General features: G+C 42.4%; 1 protein-coding gene across 1 annotated transcript in view; it reads left to right on the top strand.

Annotated features, from left to right (window-relative positions):
- FAM83F (family with sequence similarity 83 member F) overlaps positions 1 to 14,881 on the top strand; it is a 36,447-nt gene extending 21,566 nt beyond the window's left edge. The window contains exons 4-7 of the mRNA XM_053252006.1: positions 111 to 830; positions 6,473 to 6,673; positions 8,357 to 8,487; positions 14,757 to 14,881. Coding sequence (XP_053107981.1) covers positions 111 to 830; positions 6,473 to 6,533 — 781 coding nt within the window. The 3' untranslated portion in view covers positions 6,534 to 6,673; positions 8,357 to 8,487; positions 14,757 to 14,881. The remainder of the gene's footprint in view (positions 1 to 110; positions 831 to 6,472; positions 6,674 to 8,356; positions 8,488 to 14,756) is intronic.
- Positions 14,882 to 15,148: the final 267 nt, after the last annotated feature.

Raw genomic sequence — 15,148 nt, 5'->3', positions numbered from 1 at the left:
GGTGGGTTGCTATAATCTCTGGTTACTAGTTTCCTCTGAATGGCATAGCTTGGATGCGAGAAAGTATCTGTTTCTGATTGCCATCTAACAGCTCTTTCTCCATTTTATAGTTTCACATGGACCTCCTCCCACATAGACAGGAACATTCTCTTGGTCTTAACAGGGCAGAACGTGGAGGTGTTTGACATTGAATTCCGGGAGCTCTATGCCATTTCAGAGGAGGTCAATCTCTACAAAGAGCTGAACATTCCATGCCCTTTCCGTCAAGGCATTGGGAAACAGGGGTTTTCCTCTTCTACTGTGGCTCGGAAGGCCATCAGCCCAAAATATGGATTGGTGGTAGGGGTTCCTCCAGGAGAAATGATGCGCTGGGCCTCACGCCAGAGGCATGAGTCACAAGGGGAACTAGAAAGAAGGGAAGAAGAAAGTGAGTCAAATAAGCGACTACACAAATTTCTGGATGATCTTGTCACAGAGGAGCAAGTGCTGCCAGATATTGAGCCTCCGTTTGAGGATCTGAACAGAGCAAACCGGAGTCCTCGTAAGTTATTTCCTCGGTTCAATCTGGACCTGAAATATAAGTCCAAATCTAGAGAGTCAATTCGTGACCTCAGGAAGGATGATGCTGCCAATGGAGAGGCTGGCTCCAAGCAGGGCAAGAGGTTTGGCAGTGGATTTTTCAAAAGGGCCAAGCGATCACCACCTGGGAATTCTGATGCCAATTCTGTTACTAGTGAGATTGAAGACTTTGTGATTGTGAAGTCACCGAAGGAGGGCCAAGCCAACTCTCACCCTGTTAGCATTCGTAGCAGTGGAGGTGCCTCAAGTAAGTCTTCCTGGAGAACTCTCTGTCTTTCAGTTTTTACCCACAAATACTTCCCCAATATTTCTTTTTGGAAAAGTATAGCCTACCCCAACCCCTTCATCATAGGCAATCATTTCCCCAACCTTTCCCTACTGGGTAATGTATGGTGGCTATCTCATAATCTCTCTCTCTCTCTCTCTCCTTCATCTGCATTACAAGGGCAAAGTTGGAGGGTGGAAGCTATATCAAAGATTCAGGATAATCAGTGTAATTCAGTATAATCCTGAAGCCCAATTGCAGGCTCGTCTGATAGCTTTGTTTTTAGATAAGTATGACACAGAAGCTAATGGGAGAAATTCACATTGCTCTCCTTTTTATAAATAGATTCAGTAATCAGGTTTTTGATTCCAAAGAGGAAGTCAGTCATCATCCTGAATCGTGTGAGTGTGATTCAGATGTTTTAACAAGACTGAGATGTCTCCTCTCAAACAGCTTTATTTGACCGGAGGAATTGTGGCAATCATGGGGGGTATCTATATTCATGATGCATCCTTACATACACCAGCTGAGTTCTAAACAGGCTTCTCCTATCCTATTTCAGTCTTCCATAAGACTCTTCAATGCTCTTAATCAGAGTAAAAGTGTAAAAAGTGAAATTCTTGCTGCTTTCCTCAAAGTGTTCATGGTGAAGGGCTTTATCACTGGGTTGGAAATTAGATCTATAAGACTAGGCAGTCTTAATATTTTCAGTGTGTGCACACATGCACTCAAAGAGAGGACCTTCCTGATTCAACCTGAGCAGGATCAAAAATTAACTGAGCAGACATTAAAAAACATGTGAGCAAACGCACATGTGCACGCCTTAGAAGGATCACTGCTAGGCAGCCACAAATCCACTCAAGTGTTGCCTGGAGAGCAGAGTGCCCTGGTAAGTGAGTCATTTAGCGGTATGTAGATCCCATCCTTGGCGCTCTCATTTCCACAGGGGTATGGAGAAGGTAAAAAACAGTGGGAGAAATTCTTGCTTCTTTTGGGGTGAAAATGGTCTCCATACCCCTGCATAAATAAGAGAATATCCTGTCTCTGTCCCAAATATTTTGTGCATGCCAAAGTACATGGGAGATGGAGAGGTTGGTGGCAACCACAAATAAAGCCTGGGTAGAAAGCCAAACAATATTTCTGGACTCCTGTGTAAGAGTCCGTTTAGATCAACTCACAGCAGTTCTTTCCTTCACTCCTGCTAACAAATAATAACTGCCTGCAGTGTGTCTTACAGCTGTTCAGTCCCTTAAAATTGATGGGCTTTCCTTCATTTTGATAAATGCCCATTTAACTCCCAGAGGTACCAGTTACTCTGTCTAAATTGAATCTGTGCACTGTCCAGTCTATCCTCTGACGGGGCCCAATGTAGATGAAAGTGAGGGAGTTGCAAAACCATCATAAACCATGGGAGAAGAATAAGCTACGGAAGAAGAGGAATTTATTCCTGTCCTACAAAAGCTTGAGATGATTCTGAGAGTTGAGGAGGAACTTCATGAAGACCTTCAGCATGAGATTGGGGGAAAACTGCATGATGCTGGGGGCAATTTGTGATTCCTATATACTTTGTTAAAAACAAAATACATTTAGCCCAAACCCCTTTTTAAATTCAAGAAAAATAAATTTTCAGCTTTTTGTGAACAGCACCTAAGCATTCAAAATTTATTTATTACTCAAAAGCATTTATTACTCATAGGAACATAGGAAGCTGCCTTAAACAGAGTCAGACCATTGGTCCATCAAGCAGTATTGTCTTCACAGACTGGCAGTGGCTTCTCCAAAGTTGCAGGCGGAGTCTCTCTCAGTCCTATCTTGGAGATGCCAGGGAGGGAACTTGGAACTTTCTGCTCTTCCCAGATTGTCACCATCCCCTGAGGGGAATATCTTCCAGTGCTCACATATAGTCTCCCACTCAAATGCAAACCAGGGAGGATCCAATTCAAATGCAAACCAGGGCAGACCCTGCTTAGCTAAGAGGACCATTCATGCTTGCTACCACAAGACCCATGCCTTAGCTATGGACCTGGATTAGACAAATGTTTACATGTGCTCAAATTATTTATTTATTTTTATTGTTTAATTTATATACCACCTTTCATTAAAATAACCCCAATGTGGTTTACAGTATAATTAAAATGCACAATTGTAAAAAAGAACACAATTAAAAGTACAAATATTAGATTTAAATATAAAAATACTACAACTCTATTTAAAAAGTTTAAAAACCTATATATAAAACAGCAAAAAAGTTGGGAGTGTAGTGGAGTAACGTAGCACCATAGGAAGTTACCAAGTCAGACCAGTGGTCCATCTAGGTCAGTATTGTCTACACTGACTGGCAGCAGCTCTCCAAGATTTCAAGCAGTAGTCTTCTCCAGCCCTACCTGGAGATGCCAGGGATTGAACTTCAGGCCTTCTGCATGCAAAGGAGATGCTCTACCACTGAGTTGTGGCCCCATCCCTATAAGAGTATGGGGAAGGAATTTCTGGTATTGGAAAATGGGCAGGGAGTTTCCTGACTGTTCACAAAAGAAAATGTGAATGTTGGGGAAATTAAAATACAGCTACCAGTTAGAAACGTTGAGAATTCTTAGTGTAGTGAAATGATGCTCTTATTGACCAAAATTAATGGCTAAAATTTGAAATGTAATGGGGAACATTTATGTACTGTACAGTTAAGTTAATGTATTTTGAAGCCCTTCTTGGTCAGTCTATTTCTTTTTGATCAGAAAGCTTTGTAACATGAGACATACACAGGTTCAGACTCCATAATGGCTTTAACTTGAGCAATGTTACTTAAACATAAATTGAGTAGAGGAAATGCTGCATCCCTTAGTGACAAAACTAGGTAATGACAGAAGCCATCTTGCCTACAGGAAAAAAAAAGGATGATAACCTGCCAGCTGCAGCTTCCTAAGCATTTCTTAATCACCTTTTCCAGTGTCTAGTCCGAAGTGAGGGTTATCAAAACTTTCTATCTGCAGAAAATTGTCATTTTATACAGTTCAAAGTTCTCTTTCCAGCAATGGAAATCTTAAAAAATCAGCTCAGCTCAGAAGCCTAGCAAGGATGTTGATATAGCAGTTAAAGAGTCTGTGCGCATGAGCGGCCCTACCCCAGTTGCTGGTGTGCATCGCCAGGATCAAGGCCCATCCCAGCGCTGCCTCTGTGCAAGCCTGAGTTTTTTACCCGGGCTTTTACCTGAGTTAAAGGATGTGCGCACCCCGTTGGTCCAGAGTTGTGTGTATGCTCGGGCTGCACTCAGAGTTGGGCACCTAGAGCGCCTGACTCATGGGAGACTCCCTAAATGCACCGTGCTGCTTGTGCAGTGCATTTGGGGATTCCTGCTCTTCCTTGCCTTCAGTGATCTGTGCTGCCAGGAGCAGGTCGTGCACTGAAGATGATCATCTGGGGGCAAGGTAGGTTCATCCCTGCTGCCATCTCCCCACCCGCACTGCTTGCCCTCTCATAGTTGTGTGTGCACAACCTCAAAGTGTTGCCTGCTTCAAAGCCTAGTTATTCAGAATAGCTGGAGGCAGATCTCTGACCATGAGCAGGGGAGCCTTACTGAAGCTTGCCCTTTGAGTGGGTCCACAAATTGTAGCTGGGCTTATTAGCCAAGTTGAGCGATCTAGGTGTCAGTTGTGGTTCAGTCCTACCACAGTTTCAGTGGTCCTTATTTCTAAGTAAGGATGCTTAGGATCACAGCCTTAAATAGGTTGCTAGTATTTAGATGCTAAATAAACAAATGTTGCTGCTTGATAAACTAGATGCTATTAATAGAAAAGGCCCTATCTCCAGTCCCTGCAAACTGAGCCTCTGATGGCAGTGGGAGATGGAGCAGGGGTCCTCCAGAAGATCTTAGTGGATGGGTAGCTTCATATGGGAAGAGGTGATCCTTTAGGAACCCAGATCCTAAACTACTCAAAGCTTTAGAGATAATGGCCAGCACCTTGAATTGTGACCAGAAACAAATCTGGAGCCACCATAGATGGTAGGCACAACAGGAGTGTAATATGCTCCCTCTAACTGGTTCCCGACAGCAGTCTTGCAGCTGTGTTCTAAACTAACTGACATTTCCAAATGCTTTTCAGGGGCAGCCTCATTGTAGAGTGTGTTGCAGTAATAGAGTTTTGATGTGACCAAGGCATGGGTGATCTGCTCCCTGCAGAAAAGGGTGCAACTGGATCACAAGACAAAGCTGTGCACAGGCACTCGTGCCTACAGTTGCCACCTGGGCATCCAGGAGCAAAGCTGCTTAGGAGTACTCCAAACCTGCACCTGGTCCTTCAATAGGGAGGAAAGAATTATGCCTGGTGAATGGAAAAAGACACTTCCTCTATCCTTGCATTCTTTGCAGCTAATGGAGAACTCAGGTGGAGGAATGAGCTTGTCGGAGGAGGATGGATAGTTGCCATTGGCAACCTGGGAAGGGGAATTTTGAAGGCCTGCCTTTGAGGATGGACTAATGTTCAGGTATCAGTGTGCTAAGGTGCCATCTACTAAAGGGAATTATTCAAGGAAATAGAAGGTATGGCACAAGATGGCATCTACTGAAGGTGGAAAAAGTATGGAATAGGAGTCTGAGAGTAACGTGATTTCTTCAGAGTATTTCAAAAGTGCCACTGGAATTATGATAAATTAAAAACTAGATTTAGAAGTGCTCGGGTTGGCTCCCCGTTATATATCTAGGATGCATAGTAAATGTGCTATCTTTGAAGGGCAAACATGCATTTGGAATCCGTTTGGAGAGACTGTGGCACAGGGGACATGTAGGAGTGGAGGAACGGTAGACAGGGAGAGGGTTAAATACACCCTCTCCACTGTTTATCTGCTCCAAATGTCATGTGTGAGAGAGCGAGAGAGAGGGAGGGAGGATACAATTTTTTAAAATTCCCTTGCCATGGCAAATACCTCCCTACACATATACCTATGGTGCATGCACATCTTCCCTTGCTCGCTGCACAGGAGAACCACTACTGCTGCTCCCCTCATTACTCAGCAGTGTTCTAGCACTGCTGCTTCACATGGTCCTCTTACTTCCACTCCCTTCAAAGAGGGGAAGGAAGACGAGTCATGGAAGAGAGAAGAATGTGGACGAGAGCATTCCAGCGTACACTCTCCTCTTCCCTCTGCTGCTGTTTCTGCTCCTTTCCCCTCATTTTAAAATAGCACCAGGAGGGGACAAGGTGTGGTGGCAGCACACCACTGGTGCACCATCAAGTAAGGAGGGGTGCCTGCCATGTGAGGTGACCCCCCTCAGTTGGTCTTACGGGCAAGCCAGCCTTCTTGTTTGTGCACAATTCTGTTAAAGTTTTATTCATTTACATAGCGCCTTGAGGGTATATACAACTCTGTTAATGTGTTGAAAGACCTCATTTTGTGTCTTTTCAAAAATAATTAGTAAAAATATCCAAATGATTTGAGAAGGAAGGAAGTGTTTATCTGGGGAAGTGTTATCTGGGGAAGTGTTTCTGAAGTTTGCTGGCTGTGTCTGTAATGGTGTGGGCGGATAAAAAGCGAGAATCTTACAAGGCTTGGATAAATGTGAGACTTTTTTTTTAAAGCCTGGTATCTTTTATTAGCAGCTTTTAATCGCTCTGTTTCTATTTTTTCACTTACAGGTAGAATGAGCCAAAGCTCCCCTACAGGGGAAAAAGCCAAACAGTCAGCCTGTGTGGTCTCATGATCAAGGGGGGAAATACTGCTGGATAACTGAGAATCCAAAGGAGCCTTCGCTGGAATACACAACATAGGCTCCGTTCAAATCTGCAGTCTGGTTTTCTCACAATGGTCTGCATAGCCACTGCATTGTCAAGGACAGAGCTGGTACTTCCCGTTAAATTACACATGCTGGGTAAAGTGTCTGACCTGGAAGATTCCTGTGTGAAGGGGTAGCAGCATTAATTAAATATTATCTGTGATGACTGGATTCTGGCGTTGAACTCTACACTGGCACAGATGCAGAGAAGCGTTCTTCTTCTTTGTGGTGCTAATTCAGTTTAACTAAGCAGACGCCAAAGAATATTGTTGAATCATTGATACAGTACTGCACTTTTATTGGTTTTGTTGGGTTAGAAACTGAAGCCAACAGTAAAAGATAGGTTTTGTTTGTCTAACATAGTGCTTCTCAAACTTCATAAAATCTTTGCCCCTCGTTAAAGTTTGCTAGATCTTCTACACCCTCTCTCTGACTTTTCAGTAATCTTAATGTATGGGTAGCCATCTTAGGGCACAGGTGTCCCAAGTGATGTAGGCAGCAAGGGAGTTGTGGGATGCTTAGACAAGAGCACAAAGACCTATAGTCCTGGCTACTGCATAGGGTCAGGCGGGCCTGTGCTTCTGAGCTGCCCAGCTGCCTGTTTTACAACTTGGTGGAACTGAGGGGGAATTACACTAGGAACAGTGGACTGTATGTACATTGCAGTATGTACAAGAACAGCACTGTCCCATGCTTGCTAAAAAGGGTGGCCACATAGGCTATGCAAGTACATGAAATTATGTGTACCAACTCCTGTTCCCCTTGGTGCCCCAGGATAACAGAAAACTAGCCTAAGGAATTATGTACATGTCAGCAGTTCCTTTTGGGGGGAGGATATATTAAGATGGCTATTCTATGAGGGGAAGGGTCATGGAATCAGTAGTATTAGTCCATCTCTTAATTCCATATACAATTTCACTTGTATGCAAACATGGAGTAGCTGCCTGGATGAAGGCGAGGATCATAACCCCAGGGGATGCCTACTAAGAGCCAAAGAATACGTTTTGTATAGTTTAGCTCTGCATGGTTGTTCATCGTTGTTGTTTTTGTGGGTGGCAGAGTTTAAGTTAAATATCAGCCCCAGACAGGGTTGATCAATTAGTATTGGACTGTGGCACACAAGAAGCGGGTATTTTACCCTCTTGTGCTGCAGTCCTGATGAAAATTGCATTCCCAAAGCTGCTGTTAGTCCTGGAAGGGAAGTTTTCATTGGCACCAGTTGCAGTTTCAGGGGTGTGATTTTCATTAGGACCACAGCAAAGAGGAAAGTTAAAATAACCCCTTCCCCAGATGTCACAATCCTGATCTTATTGTGCTCCCACCACCACAGTTACAATTTAACTGTAAGAAAACCAAAACATGCAAAGTCAAACTGCACATTTAATATAATATGTTGCTTGGCCTTAAGAAACATAGATGAAGTTCTGAGCAGCCTCCATAAATGGAACAACTCATAAAGATGCAATAGTAGATTGTCCATTTTAATGCTGCCTTGTCTTGCCTTTCCTTGTCCAGATGCTTACATATTTCTATAGCATTTATCATGTCAGAATATTGAAGTGCCTAATTCAATTTATTTTTGCAGAGCTGTAAAAATCAAGTTTGTCAGTGCAAACATATATCAGAGATTCATGTTAATTGTCCAAGCCCAGAGAATTTAGTCAGTATAGGGACATTTGGTTTCCAGACAGCTGTCCTGCAGTTCAGGCTACACGTTTATAGTTCCTTTAACAGTAAATTTCTATTTAAAGTCCTACCAGAGGCTGTCTACCTTAAGAACATAAGAACAGCACTGCTGGATCAGGCACAAGACCCATCTAATCCAGCATCCTGTTTCATACAGTGGCCCACCAGATGCCTCTGGGGAGCCAACAGGCAAGAGGTATGTGCATGCCCTCTCTCCTGCAGTTGCTCCCCTTTTTTGTGCCTTGTCTGTCTATTGTAGAATACTAACTGGCAGAGAGAAAGAAGTGCAGAGTTGAGAGTTTGACTGGTTCAGCACACATGCTACCTCTATTTCAAGAACTCCATAGGGAAAATTCCAAGATCAAATGTAACATGTGTTTTGCATTGTATTTGCTTGTTGTGCAGGTCTTTATAGCAAGGGAACGTCTAGCAATCCTTACCCATAAAAGCCTTGGGCGTGCGTCCGTGCCGCCCGTGTCTTTTTCGCCCGATCTGGGCATGCGCGGAGCGCATGCCCAGATCGGGCGAAAAAGATACGGCCGCCCAGAGACGGGCGGCCATGTTGGACCAGGCGGTGGCCGCGGCGGAGCGACTGGCTCCGATGGCGGCCGCCGCCGTTACGGCGAGAGGGCCGGGAGGAGCAGAAGCGGCGGGCCAAGGAGAAGCGGCCGCCGCCAACGGCAGGAGGAGAGTGTGGCCGAGGCGGCGGCGGAGCCGCGGCCTCGGCCAAAGGTAGTTGTGGCCGCGGTGGGGCGACTGGCCCCGTTGGCGGCGGCTGCGACGCCACCGAGAGTGCGGGTGAGGCGGTGGCGGGGCGACTAGCCCCGATGGCGGCCGCGGCCTCAGCAAGAGGTGGCAGTAGCTCCCCTTAAGGCTAGCGCCCGTTATTACAACGGGCTAAAAATTACTAGTTGATTATAAATTGACAGGGGACAAGAGAGTGTAATCTCTCAGTCAATGACTTATTTTCTGAGTAATCTCTTGGCCAATGACTTATTTTAATATTTATTTAAATTCCACAGTACGACATAGGAAGCTGCCATATACTGAGTAAGACCATAGGTCCATCTAGCTCAGTATTGTCTACCCAGACTAGCAACGGCTTCTCCAGGTTGCAGGCAGGAATCTCTCTCAGCCCTATCCTGGAGAGGCCAGGGAGGGAACTTGAAACCTAGTTGCTCTTTCCAGAGAGGCTCCATACCCTAAGGGGAATATCTAACAGTACTCACATATCTAGTGTCCCATTCATATGCAACCAGGGCAGACCCTGCTTAGCTAAGGAGACAAGTCATGCTTGCTACCACAATACCAGCTCTCCTCTCTAAGAAGGTACATGCTGTACTCTGCTTGGAAGCTGCTCATTACAGTGCTGTTCCTTCTGCTGACAAAGTGGTCATTTATATTGGATGCCATGGTGATGAGCAATTTATAAAAATGGGAATAGAATTCACCCACTGCTCTATCTATATATTTGGAGGACCATCATTTAGCCACAGGTGGTGTATACGTGCAGTATGTTTAACTGCCAAGTGAGGTATTTGTATTTGGAGAATCCATCAACACAACCACAAAGCTGTCAGAACCACAGCCAAAGCCTTCATTCTGCTGAATATCCACTGAGTACTTTCTTGGGAACTACCAAGATTCTCTTGAAAATCATAGTCTGTTTTGATTTGGTAGTAGTTCTACCTATAGGAATATGCTTGCATATTAAAGTACCTAAGTAAATTTACACTTAAAAGGCCATGAATTTTCATAACTGCATTGTATGTTTAAATCCCATTTTTCATGCAAATATTTGCAGAGTTCAGTCTCCTGCATTCCAAAACTCAGAAATCTAAGTGTATTGTTTTACCATGGGCTCTAATATCCTTTGGAAGAGGCAAAATATGCTCTTGAGTTCCATTGACCTGCATGCCCATCTCCAGATACCTCTGTGACCCTTGGTTTGTGTTTAGGGTTCTAAAAGACAAAGACTTTTAAAATGAATTTTATGATTGTAGAGATGTGGCGACATGCTGTGTAAGCAGAAAAATTAAAGGCAAACAAATCTCAAAGTATAGAAGTTCATATGTTTTTTTAGCCTGACCCCATATCTAAAATTTATTTATCGTATTTATTAGAATGTTTCTAATAACACCAGATATAACTAGAGGGGCTGGCCAGTTTCTTGCTCTGGTACTGGATTTCCAGGTGGAAATGTTATGCAGAGTGTGTATAAACATCCGTGTTGGGGCTTGCTGCAGTTTCTCTCTTTCCCCCACCCCACAGCTTGAGCCCAGCTTTCCTTCCACCTCCACAATGCCTTTAACAGATGTAAAGTTCTGCCGTTGAGTTGGTGTCAAATCCTGGCGACCATAGAGCCATGTGGTTTTCTTTGGTAGAAATACAAGAGAAGGGTTTACCATTGCCATCTCCCACAAAGTATGAGATGATGCCTTTCAGCATCTTCCTATTTTGCTTCTGCCCACTATAGGTGTTTCCCATAGTCTGGGAAACATACCAGCAGGGATTCGAACCAGCAACCTCTTGCTCCCTAAGCAAGTTACTTCCCCGCTGCTGTACTGGCTAGCAAATTGAACTATTGATTCAGTAGCCTTGTCCCTCCCCTATGTTTGAGACAGGACATTCACCTTTTTTAAACTCCTGAATTACTACGTGCACTGTATATTCAATTAAATATACATTCACCACCCTAAAGGGAGAAACATGTAGAATTTTTTTTATGGGGGGCAGATTTTTGAGGAAGAGGTAGGAGGAAGTGGAGGAGGAGGTAGGCTGGAGCATCACCTTGTTCCAGCCAATCAGTGCTGTGCATAGCTGGCATCTGCTGAAAACTCACAATGCTAATTTCCTGTAAGTTTGATCTGAAAGAGAGAAGATCTAAACAAAATGAGTGTGTTTCTACAGTGACCTCACAGCTCAGATTATGTACATCTGTACACATTCTTAAACTACCTTCTCTTTGAGTAGCTTCAGATGTAATTAAACACCCCAACAAGCAAATGCATCAAGGTCTTACATTTCTAAAGAGGAGCTCACACAGGGAGTATGTTCAAGCCATACATGTATCTGAAGCCTACACAACTTACCACAGAAGCTATCCTTTAGATATTACAGTGCGCTTGTAAAGACAACTGTTTTATTGCATATTTTACCACAATATGTGGTTTAGGTCTCCTTTCTACTAAACATGATACAACTACAGTATCCTGGAATAAATAAACTACTGTGGAGTTTCTATGCTTTCACCATAGGATAGTTCAGCTACCCGTATAATTCTGCCTAGTAGAAAGGAGGACTCAACCACAATCTGTGGTAAATAATGTGTTAAAATGGTTACCTGCATGGACTCGATGAATGCACAAAACATGAGAGCACAAGGCATCTGCTTACTGAACTTTTGATAACATTTAGAGCTTATCTACATTAATATGTTACTTGAATATTCTATCTTATCACTGCTGAAGCTTTGATATGTGTAAGCTGTAAACCACCATGTAATAATGTGCACCGGACTTCCATTAAAGTCAGTGGGATTTATGAGTGCATAACTGATAGCAGGATTTCAATCTGAGATTGCAGTTAATTGATCATTTTATAAACATTCTCAGTCAGTAATCCTATCCACTGTCTGGAAACTGGCCATACAAATGAACTGAGCTGTTTGACCTCAAACACATTCAGGTGAATATTATGCAAATTATGTTGCATGGTTTTGTTTGTGTGGTTCCTCTTCCTGTGTGAATTCTGGTGCTAAATGTGCTATCTATGTTTGGAATTGTGTCATCACACTTATTTTCAATCCTGGATAAAGTATCTAGTCATAATTGTCAAAACTGTTGTTGTTTTTAAAGATGTACCACTCTTCTTCATGCTCTGGCACTTTCCATTTCTCTGTGACTAACTTGTTTTGAATAAAAACTGGTCTCAAAATTTATTAAGACACTCATTTCTCAACTTGTTGACTTTTTGTATTCATATTTTCTGAGTAACCATGATCAGTTTTTTTAAGATCTTCAACATTTACTAGTTTTCTTTGCTAGATATTTTTCACTAAGGATGGGCTTAAAAAGAAATCTTCCGGCTATTAACTTAAGCTAATCCTCACATAACATTACTACACTTACCTTGAGTGTTCCAATTATAAAACCTTTTGGGCCAATTCATAGGCATTGACACTTCACAGACAAGACTCAATATTTTTAATACTGAGCAATAATTTTGATTTATTGGATGCCTTTGTGTTGGAAAAAGAAAAGGCAAACAGAGAAAAAATACACAATATACATTGGAGTTGGGGGAGGTTGTGTAAACTGTCACTTGGAAGTGCCCTAGCTCAGTGATATGCATAAAACCCAAGTTTCAGTCCATGACACCCCCAGTTAAAAAGGATATTGAATAGTAGGGCTGAAAAAGCTTCTGCCCAAGACCTTGGAGGGCCACTTCCAGTTAGGGTAGACAATACTGGACCAGATCAGCCAATAGTCTGACTCTGTGTAAAACAGTTTCATATTCACTTTTGAGGTGCAGTGTGTTCTATTAAGGATACACAAACATGAGTTTGAAATCTGAAGTATGTATCAGTTAATGACCAGCAAATTTACTCTTTGCAAAATAAACACTGCACTCTAATACACCATTTTCTGGCACTGAGATTATCTCCCTGAGAGGAGAGCTGGTCTTGTGGTAGCAAGCATGACTTGTCCCATTAGCTAAGCACGGTCTGCCCTGGTTGCATATGAATGGGAGACTATATGAATGTGAGCACTGTAAGATATTCCTCTTAGGGTATGGAGCTGCTCCAGGAAGAGCAAAAGGTTCCAAGTTCACTCCCTGGCATCTCCAAGATAGGGCTGAGAGAGATTCCTGCCTGCAAGCTTGGAGAAGCTGCTGCCAGTCTATGTAGAAGGACTTATGGTCTGACTCCATATATGGCAGCTTCCTATGTTCTTAAGTAAGGAAAAGTGTTGTAAATGAGATGGCTCTTGTCTTTACTCTAAAGCAGTCCATATGAAGCAGAAAAAACTGTGTATATATTGGAGCCACTGGCTCCAATGAACTTGCTTTTCTCTTGTGCAGCACTTATTTTTCCCTAGACCTTATAAGCTTACTCTGAATATCTTACCCTTTTCTTTCTTCCAAGTAATATTTCTAGGAAGCAAATATTTTATTTAAATAATTGTACTACATACAATATTTACATACATGCATCAAAAAGAAATGTTAAATAAGCATCATTCAGTGAAATAAAATTCTGAACTAATACAGAGTTCTGCTTTACTATCCAACAAATACAAAACGATAAAGAAAATAGTCCCATTCTTTTACATAACTGGAGAAGTAACATCTGACATCCAAGGCCAAAAACATTTCCACTGTGGCACTGACAGCTCACCTTTTTCAGTAAGCACTAAATATTTAAGCCTACTCAAAATAAAATTAATGGAAACTTGAATGTTAATTTCTTGTCCTGTAGAGCAATTAAGACGTCTTTACATCTTAACGCTAACATGATGTACAAATTAAGTAACTGAAGTACAGATCAATAATTAGCCTCACAAGCTCATTTAATAGAGATTTGTGGTCAATAGTGCCTCATTCTCTTCCTTACAAAAGACCCTAGCTTCAAAGGATCTCTGAGCACACCAAAACCTTCTCTACCAGAGACTATTTCTTCCCATGACTGTTCTAAAAGATCTGGCCAATCATGTTGCTTGCTTAAGGCCCTCCAGGTGTGAACAGCCCTTCAGAAAAAGTGCTCAAGGGTTTCACAAGGGAGATCAGCCACCAAGGAAGTTTACTGCTGGCATATTACCCTGGGGCAAGCTTGATTTTCCTCCGACAACCAAGGCTTAGAAGCATTTACACAAAAAACATGATGGAACGCTCTCCAGCAGAGGTCTCATGAAGCATATGGAATTTTCTGATCCTTAAAATATTCAATTGGAACATTTAAAGATTTCAAATGAGGGAGATGTTCTTTAGTTTTCCTCTTTTCAGATTTGATTGCAAAAAAGATTCTATCAAGTATGCTAGAATATAAATCCTTTTTTAGGTGTTTAACGGAAATAGCACCCTCAAAGTACTTTGGTTCACATATCATTTTTAAATAAGAAAATATTGAACTCTTAAGTAGGCGGGCCCAGGAGTAACAGGAGAAGAGAATTCACCTTTCTCCTACCATCCAATTCCCCATTTTTTCCTTTGCTACTGGGAACTAAAAAGAACCTAAATGGAATTTAATTTATTCCCTCTCTGATAAACCATTAAAAAAACCCAACCCATTAACAGAAATTAAAAGACACACAGAGAGAGAAAAGATGAGGTCCTATGGCTGTGAGAGTAAGCCCCGCATTCTCTGTTTTCTTAAATGCTATGGCTTGAGGCAGCAGGGGGTGGGGAGGGAATGCTGTTCCCCATAAAAATTTAAAAATTACATTTCCAGTTTCTTTTCCATTCCAGCAGGCAGAGGGTAAAGGTAAAGTGTGCCGTCGAGTTGGTGTCAACTCCTGGAGACCACAGAGCCCTGTGGTTGTCTTTGGAAGAATACAGGAGGTAGCCCCCCACTGAAATTTGAAACAACTGGCAACAAGTATGTTGTAATATAAAGCAAACTATGGTAGAGATTGGGGTTCTATTTACTCCACAAATTAACCTTTTTGGCCACTTTTAACCTTGGTTGCCACTTTTGCCAATTTGTTTCCCAACTATTATATTTACAGTATCAATTTCATTGGATTATTTAACTGGTTGTCCAGAAAATTCTTCAACAAAACAAGTTACTGGAATTTGGCAATGTTTTTCCCTAAAGCAATCCAAACCAATCAAATAACTCTTCTGGAAATTAAGTACAG

The sequence above is a fragment of the Hemicordylus capensis genome, chromosome 5, assembly GCF_027244095.1.
Source record: "Hemicordylus capensis ecotype Gifberg chromosome 5, rHemCap1.1.pri, whole genome shotgun sequence".
Taxonomy (NCBI): domain Eukaryota; kingdom Metazoa; phylum Chordata; class Lepidosauria; order Squamata; family Cordylidae; genus Hemicordylus; species Hemicordylus capensis.
The sequence above is the reverse complement of the archived record's forward strand: the minus strand, read 5'-3'. Positions and strand labels throughout refer to the sequence as shown.